Raw genomic sequence first — 16878 nt, 5'->3', positions numbered from 1 at the left:
ATAAACTTTGGATTGATTAACCACTTGGCAGGATGATAAGAAAAAAGAAAAGGAGAAAAAAATTTATGTATTATAATGTTTCAAGATAAAAAATCTATAAAAATCAATTCGAAGTACCCAATACAAGGTATTGGATATATTGTGATAGTATCGAGTTCACAAAGTTGGCACGTAATACGCATATATCAACATGTCACATAATTATAAAATCGACTCGATCAGTGTGATGCGAAGCCCGAGCACACGGATAGACGGAGCGTCTCTCTGTGCGTAAGTGGAGGGGAAAAATCGCTGGTATGCTCGAGGCTCGAATTCGCATCACTGACTCGAATGAACTTGTCGTGAAACGTGTCATGTGATCCACTAGTATCGGAAGACCTGTCTCTTTAAAGCTAAACTTCTTTACACTGTTGATGAACTTCCTTCTTTTTCTCATCACATTAGTGAAAAAAGGAGAAAAGATAAAAGGTGTAAGAAGTTCAGTTAAAAAGACAAGCCTATTATCAGCTGGCAATTTCTATATCCGCATGCGCGGAATGTAGACGTTTTTATGTGTTTATGCGGGTAACACATGCTATCTACGTTCTTCTCTCCACTCTCTCTCTCTCTCCACTCTTCATCGCCGTGATGTGATAGATTGTTAATGTGTTATGAACGTGTGTGTGTGTGTGTATATATATATATAATAAATTTTGTTTATATAATATAATTTTGTTTATATATACAAAATAATCGCACATTTCTAACAACGACAGAAAATGCCAAGATTGGCAACTGGATCGGGGAGCGTCTAGATATTAATCCGAGTAATTATTCTCGAACAAATCGATGGCATAAATGCGCTCGGCTATCAGTGTTATTCTGTCGAGTCCGGTGCCCGACAACAAGATGTCTCATCCTGATTATGAACAGACTGCCCATGATCACGCTGCTCTATTACTGCTCCTGAAGCCGGTCGGCACGCAGATCAAACCGAAGACTGTCAGTAGATTATGCGAGCGAATTGTCAAGGCTGGCAGTAGATTTTCCGTATCTGACTCTAGTGGCGGCACTCGGGAAATACTCGCTCGATTCATCAGAGAACATCCTGTGGAGAATAATGATTGGGGAGATTTTCAGACGCACAGGAGACTTTTAGGTCTGATCACATTTAGCAAATATGATAATCAGATGGAACTGAACGAGTTGTGTAGAGTGCACGAAACCCTGAAGGTGAAGTATAGCAGTACTTTATATGACTCACGTGCTATTTTATTCGGACCGCTTGAATCAAACGGCCGTCACGAACCACCACCAGGCTACACTACTCCCAACAACTTTAAAACGCGAGCGGTATTCTATGCAGACGAAGCATGTCCTGATTTAGAGACTCAAACGGCCGAATATCTCAATTTCTTGTTCTGGATCCTGGAATCGAAAAGATTGGAGCGTTCTAGGGAAAAGATAGATCGTGTTTCCCTCTTGTTGGCTCCGTTTGAGAAAAAAGATTTTATTGGGCTAGATCTCGAATCCAGAAATAATAAAAAAAGATGCGTAGGTCGCATGTCGAAGCATTTAGGAGATCTGTGTCTTCAAGCTGGACTTCCAGCTGATGCTCTTAATAATTATAATTCTGCAGCTAATATTTTACAAGCTGTCAATGATTGGCTGTGGCTTGGAGCAGCATATGAAGGCCTCTGTGCTGCCTCAGTATTGGTTCTTTATCCTAACATGTGTCAAAGTCTTCCATTGCAAAGAAATTCTTCCCTACAGGAAGGAAATCCAAGTAAGCAAAGGTATGCATCTCGGAACAAAGTTATATAAACCATGATATTACATACAGTTATATAAACATAAAACATAGAAGCATTTATTTATAAGTTATTATATAGTTAAAAAAGTATCAAATAATATAATTGTTTTTATAGAACTAATGAATCAATGATTAATCATTTTATAGACGAGGATCACAGGCTCTTATAGTTTTGCCATCTCCACCTAGTATAGAGATGATAAAGATTACAATGCCACATATTTTATTACCTGAAGAAATATCTAAAAAATATCGCGAAGCTATAGTACATTATAGTAAATACCAATATGCAGGAATAATTGAAACTGAAGCTAGTTTTAAAGCTACAAGAATCTCAATAGAGCAGAACTGTACCTTACAAGCTGCATCATATTTAAATAATGTTATATTGATTAATTTATCTCTCAGTGAGCAAGAAAAAGTATGTAGCGTTGATATAAGCGTTGCGATGTAATAAACTTTAATATATGTATATATATATATATATATATATATATATATATATATATATATATTTAAGGTTTTATAAAACATTTTAGATTGATCGATTTACTACGTTATCAGATTTATACACAAGCTTTGGTTTTGATAGAAAAGCATCATTTTGTTTACGATTAGCCGCCACGCGTCACGTATCGCAACATAATCCTAATCCAGATTGGCAACAATGTTATAATTTGATGTTGCAAGCTACGTCTGGATTTAAATTATCCTTGGATCCTGTTGACATGCCACCAGGTAAGGTTATATATTGCTATAATGATTATTGTTAATTATGAGTTAAATAAAATTTCATAAAATTTTACATATTTCTAATTATCTAATTATCATATTTGATCGTATTTTCTATTTTAAACAAAAATATTTATAAATATTCAATTCGTATGTAATTCTAAAAAAAGTATTTGAATTAAAATTTTTTTCAATATGTATATTATTAGAATATTTTCTAATATTATTTTATCTTTACATTTCAATAACGATTTTTTTTTTTTAATGTATTATTCTCTTATACAGATGGACAAAAAGGATGGCCAGCTATACAGATCCAAGTAATAAATGAACTTGTTGCTGCTGCAAATCGAATGGGTAATCCAGCGCTTGCTACTAGACATCTGACATTTTTGCTTCAAACAATGTATAATCATCTGACGTTTGCCGAACGGAAAGATATTGCATTACAATTGCAAAATGTATCTCAACAGTGTGAGGGCGCACCAGTTCCTCTTGTATGTTAAAAAAAATTATGAATAATGATATATTGACCCATATAAACCATGAATTTTATAATAGGTTTTAGATTCTGGTACTGTCATACCACCAGCTAACTTACTAAATATACCAAGAACAAAATCGTTTACTTTGAAAAATATGCAGCCTCACTTACAACCTCAAAAAATAGAAAGAATAAAAGAAGATCATGGTCCATTTTTATTTACACCAATTAACTTCGGATCATTAGAGCGCAAAAGTATTTCGAAAAGTAAAGTTGGTATGTATCCAAACATTAATTGTTATTATCGAAAATTTAATATTATATTCATGTATGAATTTTTTCTTTTATGATAGATTATTTATGGGTGGAAGGGGATATCTGCGAAGTATCAATGCAACTCATAAATCCTTTACCGATTGAATTGCATGTATCTAATATGAGACTCTTGACAAATGGCGTAGTATTTGAGTCAATACCAGAAAGTATTAACCTACCTGCCGAATCTGGGCCGATTACGGTTACATTAGCAGGCAGACCCAAGGAAGTTGGAGATTTAGAAATACTCGGATTCAGCACGCATACATTAGGAGTTAAATCTAACTGTAGATTGAGGTATATGGAGGGTATGTTATATCCACAATATACGGTTGAAGTCATTCCAGCCTTACCAAGAATTGACGTCGCGACGAGTTTGCCTCAAACTGCCAGTTTCAGTTCTGGCGATAATATAGTTACCAGCGCGAGTATATCGCTCTACGGTGGTGAGAGGTTTGCATTTATTATAAACTAGAGCTAAGATCTTATCTAGAAACATTTTTGGTATTTTTACATTTTTAATATTATATTACTTATTATATCATATCATGCAAAATAATTTTACTTGCGTTTGTAGTACTGAGTGTACTGTGACAATAACGAATGTCGGACAAGTTCCTGTCGAAATGATCGAATTATCAGTACAATCTACTCTGAATGCTGTAACTGAAAATAAAATTTTTAAATGGAGTGATACGAATCTGATGACACAATTGCCTTTACAGTCTGGTAGTAGTGCAAGTCTTACTTTATATCTGTATGCAGCAACAGATTTTGTGGCACCTTTGATTAGGAATGGTAATATGATCATTAATTTATGGTTTGATTCGTTATTATAATATTCAGATTTTTAAGTATTTTCTTTTTTTTAATAATTATTATTTTTCAGATATTACTAGCAGTACCTGCCTTAGTCAACCAAGTAGTTTCATCTCACATTCAGGCCATAGTTCTCTCCCATCTAGACTTAGTTCTCCATCTCATCATACAAAAAGACAATCCGAACTGACTTCTTCCTTCAGATCAGGAATAAGTTCGCACTCTGGTCATTCTTCCTTAGCGAGTACACGTTTATCGAAACTCGCAGTACCTTTACATACGTCTAATATTATTGAAGGTCAGTTAAAAATAAAATACTCAGGAGGTGCTGGCTTAATAACTGGTTACTGCAGAATTTCATCTGTTTTTATAACTATTGAGATGTTACCTAGTGTGCAGATTACTAATTGGGATGTGTTACCAGCCGAAACGTAAGTTGCAAAAATACAAATGCTTTGTAAAATAATTCATACAATTTATTCCTTATACGCTATCACATGTATTTTGTTAATAAAATTTTAACAATTTTTAGACCATTGCAATTTTATCTCGTGTTGGATGTAACAAATGTGACGAATCATGAAATGGAATTACACTATACGCAAAATAAATGTATATACATGGAAGGTAAAGAATCATGTAGAATTCCCGTTCCAGTTGATCGATGTCCGCTTAATAAATTATCGAAGGTAATAAATCAAAATATTGTTTATTTAATAGCATATTGTAATGTAAACTTATTTTAGCAATTTTTGCTTATAGTTAAATGGTACCGATACAGACGAACTTCAAAAAATATGCGCTGAACATATAGCTTCATTGGTCGATCTACGCTGGCAATTATTAGGTACGGAATCAACAGGAAAAGCAACTTTATCTGGTATTACTCTAACTCAGAATATGTTAGATCTAGTCAGAATGAGTCCTTTACAATGGGGTGTGTACAATGCTATTTACTTTATTTATATATCATAAGACACTTAAGGTTCCTGAATATTCAACTAAGAACACTCTGTATTGACAATAGTGACATCGTCACGATAAAAATTAGAAGCTCAGTCATCCTTGTTCATCTTTATATTACGGACATGCGGACAAAATTTTTATTAGTTTCGTTATTATGTGCTTAATTATGCAGATGTAACTTGTATTTATCAAATTCGTAAAAATGGACGACAGCAAAGTTATCTTTGAATTTTATATGTAAAAGCCTATTTTTCACTTCTTTCAACAACTGTCGAACCGTGTGTTTTTCTACCTGAACAAGTTTCATTTCACTTTTTTACGGCTTCTATTTATTGACTATCAGGAAAGGAAAGGATAGCAGCTGTCCATTTTCACAAATATTTTACAGTTACCTCAAGTATTAATTTAGTCAAATAACTCTTTATTTGCAAATTAGTTGCAATAAACCTTATTGTCATTTTTCGCCGTCACAATTCTAATATGGCCGCAATGACTATTCAAGAGCTTTAAAGTTATAAAAAATAAAAATTAATTTCAAAATTTTCTAGAAATAACTATCAATGATGTTATCATAAAAGCACAAGAAGAATTGTCATGTGCTTTGGGCGAATGTATCAATGTTGGTGTAGGAGTATGCAATGCTCTAGAACATCAATTGAATGATCTTACATTGTCTATTAATTTTTATCAAGATCATCATAATGGAGTTAATAATTATCAATTAGAAACAAGGTTATCTATAGCTGGAGCGAATAAAGTCATGTTGCCTACTGTAAGTTAAATTTTCATAAATGTAATTACGCGTGTTTTACATTCTCTATTTCATCATGAATACATAATAGTTGCAGGAGTACGGCAGAGCTTATCATGAATGTCGTGTAGTTTTTTTCACAGCTGGCCAGTATAAAATAGATATTCAATGCAGTAATAAAGAATCTGCTCCAAATTCTCCAATACTTCATTCGGAGCTTGTGAATGCCGGACATACGTGGCGTTATATACCGCCTATTGAGATAACTGTTGATGATTATTGATATAAGTTATTATCTACAATATCAGTTAAACTATAGTATTTGTAAAAAAAAAAACGTATTAACTATATATAAATGTTTTATTTTCTTTAGTGAAATTAATAATCGTTATCTAATTCTTATCATATCAAGAGAATTGGATATAAATTTTTTTCTAACAAATTATATATATATATAAACTATAAAGAATATAAATATTATCTTTTATCTTGTTCCAATTTTATTTTCTTACCCAAGAGAAATATCTCCATCTCTTGTAAATTTCTCCTAAATTTTTTATAAAATTCGAGTACAACTGTGTTAGCCCATACCTGTTTACTATTGAAATCTAAAACGCGTAAACTTTGTAAACTCTGAGCTCTAGAAAGTGCTACGTAAGATTGACCAGCATCAAATACTCTTGACAAGCACATTTCCACACAGTCTAAAGTCAAACCTTGGCTCTTGTGAATTGAAAAAGCCCATGCAAGCTTTAAAGGAATTTGTTTTCGATGTACAACAGCACCGGAACTAGTTTTGATAGTCCATTTTTCCATCTTTGCTTCATAATGAGTTCCAGATCGCAATTTAATTATTGGTGTATCATTTTTAAAATTAATAACAACACCTCGAGCTCCATTTACCAGACCACTATTAACATTTATATTTTTTAGTAACATTACTTGTGCGCCAATTTTTAATATTAGTTTGCCAGGTATAGGTAGCTGTTGGTCTAACATATTCGTCATAGAACTATCGGAATCTATTGCTATATATACTTTACTCTCACTCTTAAGTTCATTTAATTGAAATTCATTAATCTCATCAGCTTCTTTCACATGTGAACATAATCTAGTTGCCAATACTCCATTACTTTCAATTTTTTGTTTCGCTGTTTCCTTTAAGATATCTACAATATCATCCGTGACTCTACCTATTCTAATATTATTTAATATTTTTACAAACGCCTCATCCTTTTGCCTATGAACTGTCTGCAATTCAAAATTAAAGTGAACACATTTGTGCCAAGTCTCGCTTTGAAAGCAAAATTTTGCTCTATCATTTGTTTTGGACACGGGAGGTAACTGAAAGAAGTCACCGCACAAAATTAATTGTATTCCTCCAAAGGGTCTTTCTGTTCTACGTATATGTCTTGCTACTGCTTCAATCTTATCAAAAAAATCACCATCTACCATAGAAATTTCATCTATTACTAAGTGTTTTGTTTTTCTCCATATTGAAACTACAGACGGACGGGAAGCCAACTGGATGCATCTCTCCTTGGTTCCAGTACCTAGACCAATACCAGCAAACTGATGCAATGTAATTCCACCTATATGGCAAGCTGCTACACCAGTGCTTGCTGTAGCCATTGTTACATCTGGAGGAAGAGCAGAGATTATCTTTCTTAACAGAAATGACTTGCCAGTGCCTGCACTCCCAGTAAAAAATACATTTTTTCCATTAAGCACTGCATTTAGAACTTGAATTTGCTCCCCAGTTAGCTCTCCTGAAGTAGGATTCTCATATAATTTTTTTGCCATAGGTATCTTAGGAACATCATCACTGAATCGTTTCCTCTTCCTCACCACACTTGATGAAGGAATAGTAACAGTTGTACGTGATATAATCATAGCTTTTTCTTTTGCTATATTGACTTCTGTGCAAGTAGCTGGACTGGCAATTTCAACATCATTCAACTGTATGTTTGTAAAGAATTTTTCCTGTAGAAGATTCTTTGTGATCATTTTTCCTTCTTGGCCTATTAGCTTAACAAATATTGTTTTCAAAAAGTTTATCAGCTGAGAGGAGGGCGCATTTGACAAGAATAATGTGCAATTTTGTTCCTTAAATTTGATGGATGCTTTCCCTTCGGTCATGAATTTATTGAATACCGATATACCTTTCAAAGATAATTTTGTAAGCATGTTTGCCTTCTCTGCGCGTATCTCGATGAATATTTCACGCTGATCATCTCGAATCAAGCGCAACAGTGCTGTTTTATGAGTCACTTTTCTCAGGATAGATCCTTGAGCGTTTAACCACTCCATGGCAGCAGTGCAGGTTAACGAACAACCATCCGAATCCATGTTCCCGCAAATAAAATTATTTCTCGAGGTGCTATAATAAGTAATAATAATTTAATAATAATTTTGAGATAAATACAACTAAATAAAAATATTTTAAATTAATATTATCTCTGAACACGCACAATATGAACGCCACAGATTCTTTTCTTTTTTCAATTTGGTGATACCTGTTCTAAGATGTTCAAGGATAATACGGCCAACATCTAGTAAAGAAAGTTCTTCACAAATTATTGTTGAATAACAAAACGTATCGTGGAACGAAACGGAAAGATACAGGCATGATTGTTAATTTAAAAATTTTCGCAAGATGGAAAACTCTGGGATACATCCGTCCCAGGAGACCACATTGCAATTGGACACAATCACTTAGGGTGAATTCCTACTGAGCGCGTCATCCATCGCGTCACGAATTGACCAATCAAAACACCTCATTTTATTGCATCATTTGCCTCGCGACTCCGCGCAAATTATGAGTTCCTTGCACGACACATCGGTTAGAGGTTTGTTTTTTATTTCCGCACTAGAGCTGCACTAGAACTAAACTGAATTAGTGCAAACCAGGACATCGATCATGTAAGTTTTCCTAGAACGAATCAGTAAGAAGTGACAAGTCTCATGTGGATTTCATCATTTTATGATCACGTAATTTTAATTCCGGTGAAAGCATGAGATATTTAGCGTGAAACTTTTCACCATCATCTGACATAGTTAAACAATGAAAATCTAGTGTTTCTTAACTTACACGTGGTGTACGGGCTTGTAATAGATAATCGAATCGTTTCTCCAATTAAATTCTTTATTTTGCGTATTACTATAATTTGCTCAGTTTGCTTGCTTGATCTCGATTCCTTGTCTTTTCGCACGCTTGTCTATTTATACAGTATCAAATATTATTCTACCTAATAAGCAAATGATACATCGTGGTCTCTCATTTGTTATCTCGCTCGCAAATATATCGATTAGTAATACATGTCGAGTTCGCTCACTATTCGGAGCAACAATTATAAATTAAATTTATTATTTATTTATTTAATCACCAACACACAGCATATTAATTGGTAAAATGGCCGCAGTTTTTTGGGTTTTAAATCTGGCAATAGAAGATTTTAATTTTTAATAACTATGTATTCCGTTGTAGATAAATATTCAAATTTTTTATGAAGATAAATTGCTAATATATAGTATATAGTATAGTATTGCTAGTAACACATTATTGTCAAGATGTAAACTGAGAAGATGTAATACTTAAAAAATAGAATGAATCAAAAAGGAAATAAAATATTGTAATTATACTTTTTATTATTTATTAAACTTAAATAAACGTCATTTAATCAATTATAACATTTTCAGAAAACTTATCTAATATCACATTTCAAATAGTTACCATTTCCGCTATTTATATTCTCTTTATCAGCTTTCTGAATTGTGATTTGTAGTTTCTATGATTAAAGAACGTTTTTTTCCTGCAAAATTTGATGTGTAGACTCCTTCGTTAGGTGCAGACTCATACTCTTCGATGAAGAGATTGCTCATCGAATTGCTCATCGAATTGTTTTGGTCGTCTTCAAACGGGCTTAGCTCTCAAAGCTGGCTTATGCTCCTCTTATGCTCCTGTTTGTTTGAAATACAAACACTGAAATAGAGAAATTTTTTAAATGAAAGTTTATATATTCCAAATAAATTAATAAATTATTGCAATTTACAATTATTAGTAATTGTCTTCTTTATTGCCGTTGATGTATTTATCTTCTTTGCGCGGATAGGAATATCTATTCCTAAGTTCGTACCTCTTTATTTTGCTAAATATTAAGGTTATATTTACAATCATGAAGTTGCCTTCAGTGTAGTTTTTGGAATATTTTGATGTGAATAAGTCTTCATTACTTTTAATTATGTTACTAATAATTTCTTTCGCTGCGTGACACAGTGAAAATAACAAACGGTGAAACCGTGAGATGGCCACCGATGGAAATTTAAAAGTGAACTATGTCACTGAAAAATATGTAATCGATATTCAAAATTGACGAGTATAAGCATACAGTTAGGAAATAGAAAACGATTTAGGATCCACTTGGTGCTACAAATGCTTCCAAGCATTTTTTTGATTGGTCAATTCATAAAATTCTTTATTCTGATTTCTTTATTTTGATTTGGTTAAGTAAATACTTTGAAGCATTTGTAGCAACAAATGAACCATAGACATATGTAAGAATTAGACGACCGTAAGCGGTCATGAAAGAGATTCGGAATATAAACACTAACAGAGAAGAGCCGTCGTGGTCGTGCAGACTAAGTGTCGGATTGGTAGACGAGGGATCCCGAGTTCAAATCCAGTCGGTCTCCGTTAATTTTTTCCGAATCTAATAGATATCTTTCACATATAACATAGACCCCGCACCATATACTCTTCTATACCACCAGTTGGGTTTGGCAGAACGATGAGAGAAGCAAAATATCGGGAAATATCTGTCCTTTACTGCGCACGCATTATTGACAAATAAAAATGGCCTACTCGAGAATCATCCGTAGCAATATTATAACTATTTAAAATGACATAATATATTTTTAAGTTTATTGAATACGAGAAAGAAAGTTTTAATAGAATAAAGCTATAAAGAACAATATAACTGTCCATCACGACTGTCATATAATCTGTCAATAGATCATCGCGCATCTTATCTGCGCAGAGAGGAAGAGAGAACTTCTCCTATATTTTGTCTCTCGTACCGTTCTGCCAAGGACTGATATATATATAGCTAATGCTGGTTCTATTATATATGTCTATGTTAAACTGTAGCCATATTGTGGATTGGATTTCTCGCGCATGCGCACTGGAATTTTAGGGTGCCGTCACATGCGGCATAACTTGCGTAAGCGTAACTTGCGCTGACTAATCATATCGTTTCACTTGAACATCAGATTCCGCCTAATTACTTTATACTGTTTGTAGGCTATTATTATTACGCTAAATCTAATTTTTTTGCGGAAGAAATACATATACAGTGAATAATCAGAATAATCAGAGCTTTTCGACAAAATGAATAAAGATCAAATCAGGATAAGTTAATTAATTAATATAATAATGATTAATTAAATCATCATATCAAATTAATTAATAATAAATATATATATATATTAATATATACTTATTTATATATTACAGTTAATTAGAAAGATAATAATTAATAATGTTATTTCATTATTTATTCATTAAAAATGTTGATTAAATGACGATATATTTATAATGGTAATATTTCATGACAAATGTTATGTTTATTTTACGTTATTGTTTAGTACACTGATGACGAAAAATAATCTTAAATCATCGTCATAATGATGTCATCTTGCTACTGGGATATGACAAATGATATCTACACAGATTTTATACGAATAATCTTAGTATGTTCGGTATGATCACAGTATATTCAGTATAAATACAGAATATTCGTATATGAGATCATGTGCTGATAGGGCACATGATCGGTATATTCTGAAGATGAGTTTAAGAATATACGAGAAATGATATACGACCAAGCTGTCATATGAATGTTCTCTGGTATATTAGGCAATAGTACGTATGACCACAGTACTTTCGCTACGAGTGTAAAATATTCGAATAATATCATATCTATTAAATATGATATTGTATCATGTATTAAAATCATGTACTTAAAAAATGACATTTTTCACATAAAGTGAGCATATTAAACGATCGTAATATGCTCACATTAGAAAATTGAAGTATGAGATTTATCAAATTTGTCATACAATCAATGTATCAATTTGTAACATATATCTTAAAGAATATCTCAATACAAATATTATAAAAATCGAAGTATCAGGTAAAAATTTCAATTAATTAATTTGCAACCGTCCTTATTTTTTACTATAAAATCAAAAAGATATTTCAGAAACATACTTTACAAATGCTTCGGTAATTCTTGCTTCCTGATCGTAACGAGAAAAACGCTAGGGTTTTCTTCCCCTTGCTGATATCGGTAAGGGCAATGTCCAGCGTATCATTGCCGATATCGTTCACGTATAATTTTCTATTTCACATTTCTCGATATTTCAATTAATTTTGCAATTTCATAGATCGGCTTCTTTTTCAATTTCTTTATTATTAATTCTCACAATTTCTTTCTACATATTGAAACATATTCATGAAGAGATATTCTGAATTGCATGCAGTACATTTTATAAAACGTATTCTGTGCCTAATGCATTGAAATGCTAAAAAACATCGTGCGCTATGCTCGATAAATTGTAATAAAACCTATTTTGCGCTTTGCGCAGTTAAATACTAAAAAGCATTCTGCGCTCTGCGCAGTAAATTGTAATAAAACGTATTCTGCGCAGTTAAATATTAAAAAGCATTCTGCGCTCTGCGTAGTAAATTGTAATAAAACATATTCTGCGCTTTGCGCAGTTAAATACTAAAAAGCACTCTGCGCTATGCGCAGTAAATTGTAATAAAACGTAAACGTCGCAGTAAATGTGACAGGCTGGCAACTATTTCTTTGTGCGAACATATGTTTATCTCTTTTCGCACAAAGATGTATCGATATTGTTTTTAAGAGCTTCATTGTTTCGTGCGGCGAAATCTGTTGCAGTCAACGTTCAGTTACGGTTGTGCACGTATCATTGATTGAAACTTGCGAGATTCGTAGCATTATTCGTTTATTTTTTATTGTTTAACGTCTATTTGTAACCAACGATATTTTCGCACAATAAATACGTATCATTTTGAATTAGAGAATTTTTAGAACCTAATAATTAGCCTGCAAATCTTTAATCTTCCTTTACGCACCGACTTACATTCCAAAATATATATATATATATATATATATATATATATATATATATGTATATGTATAAATTTACCACTATTTTGTATCCATAAATATCTTGCATCTTGTTTGTAACGAAAATTTATATATAATTATTTATATATTATTTATATATTATTATTTATATATAATTTATAAATATACGTTTCCCATGAGACACTCATTCATTTATGCAATCTTTATATATGCACTTATCATAAAATTTATTTCTCATATTTGCCATTATTTATTATGCCTTGATTACTTTTTTCTATTCGCTTGACTCTTCATCTAACTGTTCACTCGACTATTCACTTAAATATTCATTCTCTTTTTTTCTGCTATAAACGTAAAACTTATTCACAGAATCACTTTTCTCTATGTGGTTGTTTTGTTACTTAAAATTTACAAATGCGGCGCGTGACTAGTTTAGTCTCGAGATCGAATGTCAACCTTCCTTTCGCACGATCAGATGCTCAGATAACATTTTTGATTCGAAATGTTTCTACCCACGTCAAAATATTTTTCACAATGTTATGATCCTAAATCTCGTTACAATTTAAATGTATTAACAAAATTATTTCCTTTTCCGATTTCCCGTATCGATTAAACTTATCTAATCTGCATGCTAAGAAATTCGGGAAGATGCATCTAGACACTCAATCTCTCAACGTAAAACAATTAGGCGAAATCTCTGTTTAAAAAAAACAGTCGTCATATTTGTCTGCCGATTCTGCGTAAATAGCTAATGGCTCGGGGTATCTCAACTATGTGTGCGTGTATATGTGTTTGTCTAATGACCCTGCGTGTTCGGCTTTAAGATCCATGGCGATATGTTCGTCACAATATATATATATATATATATATATATATATATATATATATGCGCGACCGTAACGGAATGTTAACTGCAACAGATTTCGCCGCACGGAAAAATAAAGTTCTTCAAAACAAATGAAAATCTCCATACATCTGGTCTGTGCGAAGAGAGATAAGCATATGTTCGTACAAAGAAATAGTCCAACTTGTCACATTTGCTGTAGCTAGAAAGTGTCTATGCGTCTACAATTATTATTGTAGCCGTTACAAAAATTTGTGTCCGAGTATTGTCTTTCAGTCTCCAAAAAAATATCAATACTCGGTGAACAGAAATAAAAAATGTAATAAAATTATAAATACATGTTTGATTATCCTTTTAATTAATTAAATAAATATACTTTATTAATTCATCCGTTGTATTTCAATTATTGCTTTATGACAATTTTATAAATGTATCTTAGACATTTCTTCAAATTATTAAAAAAAATTCGTTTCATTTTTCGTTTTATCATCCTTATTATAACTTTTATTACTTTTACCTGCAAAAATTTTTGATTACACGAAAAATATATATTTTACTGCGTATGAAATTTAACATGATTTGTCTGCATGGTTTTAATTTCTCTATTTATTTTATTATTATTTTATACTGCTTTAAGAAATATATAATCGTCAATATTTTTATTTCATTATTATTATAGGGAATACTAATTTAGAAAGATAGTCTCCCAGTTCCATTCGACGTGCTGGATTATGCGAAGATCATTTTACTCTAAATTCATTTAATTTCAAAAGTATAAAGAAAGGATTAAAAAGGGATGCAGTGCCATTCCATATCATTTAAGTGTCTCTCAAAACAATTCCAAAGAATCTTCAAAGAAAAAGAAAATTTCAAATGACACAGAATCTTGCCTAACAGAAAATATGAGGCAATTCCAATCTGAGGAAAATTTAATGTCATTTACGCCTATTTCCAAAAACATAATAATAGGAAAGCAATTATTACAAGAGCCTCCAGTAAAAATGTATAAGCCATTACATTTACGTTTTCATAATTCAGACGAAGAAGAAGATATTATGAAATGGATGAATCTTGAGTCACCTATGCATGAAAAAGTTTCGATAATTATTGTGCATAATAATGCAAATAACGAAAGAGAAGAAAATAAAAAGAAAACGACAAAGGAAGTTAAAGACAATTCTGACATTATAATTGAATCTTTGAAACTTGAGATAAATCGATTGCGAAATCAAGTAAAATGTTTAAAATATCGCTTACGTATCGCTAGAAAATGTAGACTGTCAAAAAGATCACAGTCAAATTCTTTGAAAAAGATGCTAAAAAAATTGATACACGAACAAAATCTATATCCTGTTGCAAAAGCAATGATAAATTTGCAACTACATACAAGACGTGCACCATACACAGAAGAGAAAAAATCTTTCAAAACAATTATATTTCTATTCATCTTCTGCATTCTGTCGCTTAAGAAAAGCGAGATATAATTTTCCTGGACAACGAATCATTAGGAGGTGGCTAGAAAAATTTAATATACAACCAAGATTTTGCGATTTTATATTTGAAAAATTAAAAGAAAAAATTTCTCCGAAAAAATATTCCGTTAGAGGAAAGAGTGTGTGCTTTGAAGTGGGACGAAATGTCTATAAAAACTTATGAGGAATATTCATCTAAATTAGATTTAATTGAAGGCCTTGTTGATCTTAGACATTTAGGAAGATCATTAGATAAATCTAAATGTGTCTTCGTGTTCTGTTTAGACAGTTTAAACGCGCATCATCCATGGCGTCAACCTCTAGCATATTTTTTACCGGGAAAGTGCATTAAAGCGGACGATATAATAATATTAGTGAAAGAATGCCTAGATAGATTAAATGAAACAGGAGCTGATGTGCAACTTCTAACATGCGATCAAGTATATGCACAAATAATCAGAGAGCTTGAGCTATGCTCAACTGGGCATTAATACAGAAAAACCATATTTTACACACAAATATGAGAAAACATAATGCTTCATTTGATTTTCCATATTTAATAAAAAGATTGGCAAGTTTCTTGAGGACACATATAAAGCTTTACTGTGATGAAAAAATAGTTGCATCATATTCAGATTTCGAAATGACGTGGTCTATCGACAATGCTACAAAAAGAGACCCAAATCTGTTATCTCACATTACAGAAGCGCACATTCCGTCCGAATAATTTCGAAATGATGAACGTTAAAAGAGCTTTCCAGTTATTTAACTATATTTTCGCAACTGCGATAAAAACAGCTGGCCACGAAAAAGAATTAAATTACTGAAACATAGGAAGCAACTGCCGATTTTGCAGAACATTTGAATAATATTATCGACGCTAATAGTAATAAGCGTAATAGTTATAATATTAAAGTTAGATTTGGCAGAAAACGACTATTGTCTTCCAAGAATCCTGATTTAAATATTTTGTTAACAGATTTTACTGATTAGTGCTCGAAATGGTCAAAATCACCAAACAAAATAATACAAGTTCCTTGTTTTAGAGGCTTTGTTTTAACTGTATGAGCGATTCTTGCAACCTATGAGAAATTTGCAAATCGATTTGAAGGATTTGAACTTGTAACAGGATTGTGTAATCAAGATTTGGTGGAGCACTTATTTTCTAGACTTAGATAACGCGGAGGATTTAAACCAAATCCAACGGCAAGACTGGTACGATTTATCCATTAGATACATATATTTTCAAGGATATATCCAAACGAGTGACAAAGACAATGTTCAATGTCCAGAAAGTGAAGTTCTTATCACTCAACCAAGTCGTCTCACTAAAGAAGTAGAAAAAGTCATGAGTACTTCCATTGTAGAATATGATAACTTTGACAGCGATTTATTTTTGGAAGATGTAAAACTTGTGGGGGAATATGTAGATTTTGAAGTTATAGAAAATATAAATCCATTGTGTGGTTATAATGAAAATGCTATTGCATATTTCGCTGGATTTGTGGCACGACGAAATTTTGTAAAA

The 16878-nt window shown here is 32.2% G+C and overlaps 2 protein-coding genes and 2 long non-coding RNA genes across 8 annotated transcripts in view; 2 read left to right on the top strand and 2 right to left on the bottom strand.

Moving 5' to 3' along the window:
- Window positions 1–319: 319 nt before the first annotated feature.
- On the top strand, window positions 320–6346 carry brun (trafficking protein particle complex subunit brun). 3 transcript variants are annotated; one of them, XM_089082329.1, is made up of 13 exons: window positions 320–564; window positions 756–1775; window positions 1940–2213; window positions 2332–2530; window positions 2810–3021; window positions 3086–3284; window positions 3362–3776; window positions 3901–4121; window positions 4213–4573; window positions 4675–4831; window positions 4905–5079; window positions 5657–5880; window positions 5951–6346. In XM_089082329.1, exons 2-13 carry the CDS (start codon window positions 838–840, stop codon window positions 6140–6142), a joined length of 3567 nt encoding a protein of 1188 aa, XP_088938455.1. In that variant the 5' UTR covers window positions 320–564; window positions 756–837; the 3' UTR covers window positions 6143–6346. The 3 variants fall into 3 exon arrangements, with proteins under 3 accessions (XP_088938455.1, XP_088938456.1, XP_011633915.2); XM_089082330.1 differs by having other exon boundaries at window positions 320–666; XM_011635613.3 differs by lacking the exon at window positions 320–564 and adding an exon at window positions 613–629.
- Pif1 (Pif1 DNA helicase) lies at window positions 4597–8530 on the bottom strand. Of its 2 annotated transcripts, none has more exons than XM_089082339.1 (2): window positions 8376–8530; window positions 4597–8239 (listed from the first exon to the last, which is right to left on the bottom strand). In XM_089082339.1, the coding sequence occupies exon 2, from the start codon at window positions 8206–8208 to the stop codon at window positions 6337–6339; it is 1872 nt and encodes a 623-aa protein (XP_088938465.1). In that variant the 5' UTR covers window positions 8209–8239; window positions 8376–8530; the 3' UTR covers window positions 4597–6336. The 2 variants fall into 2 exon arrangements, with proteins under 2 accessions (XP_088938465.1, XP_088938464.1); XM_089082338.1 differs by having other exon boundaries at window positions 8331–8485.
- Window positions 8531–8688: 158 nt separating this feature from the next.
- Window positions 8689–16878, top strand: part of LOC105425064 (uncharacterized) — a 47291-nt gene continuing 39101 nt past the window's right edge. For both annotated transcript variants that reach the window (XR_016140594.1, XR_016140593.1), the window contains exon 1: window positions 8689–8781. This is a non-coding gene — a long non-coding RNA (uncharacterized LOC105425064). The remainder of the gene's footprint in view (window positions 8782–16878) is intronic.
- Window positions 9490–10463, bottom strand: LOC148935067 (uncharacterized). Its single transcript, XR_016140595.1, has 2 exons — window positions 9912–10463; window positions 9490–9841 (listed from the first exon to the last, which is right to left on the bottom strand). It is a non-coding gene; the product is annotated as an uncharacterized LOC148935067 (long non-coding RNA).

This window comes from Pogonomyrmex barbatus, unplaced genomic scaffold (assembly GCF_055798465.1).
Source record: "Pogonomyrmex barbatus isolate J1 unplaced genomic scaffold, ASM5579846v1 scaffold6, whole genome shotgun sequence".
In the NCBI taxonomy this organism is placed as follows: domain Eukaryota; kingdom Metazoa; phylum Arthropoda; class Insecta; order Hymenoptera; family Formicidae; genus Pogonomyrmex; species Pogonomyrmex barbatus.
This window is presented reverse-complemented; position numbering and strand designations above follow the sequence as displayed.

Excerpts from the sequence above, each read along its gene's own strand:
- brun (XM_089082329.1), top strand. The coding sequence starts at position 838 with ATGCGCTCGGCTATCAGTGTTATTCTGTCGAGTCCGGTGCCCGACAAC. Across the intron at positions 4,122-4,212 it reads GGCACCTTTGATTAGGAATG|ATATTACTAGCAGTACCTGC; the intron begins GTAATATGATCA and ends ATTATTTTTCAG. Across the intron at positions 4,574-4,674 it reads GATGTGTTACCAGCCGAAAC|ACCATTGCAATTTTATCTCG; the intron begins GTAAGTTGCAAA and ends AACAATTTTTAG.
- Pif1 (XM_089082339.1), bottom strand. The coding sequence starts at position 8,208 with ATGGATTCGGATGGTTGTTCGTTAACCTGCACTGCTGCCATGGAGTGG.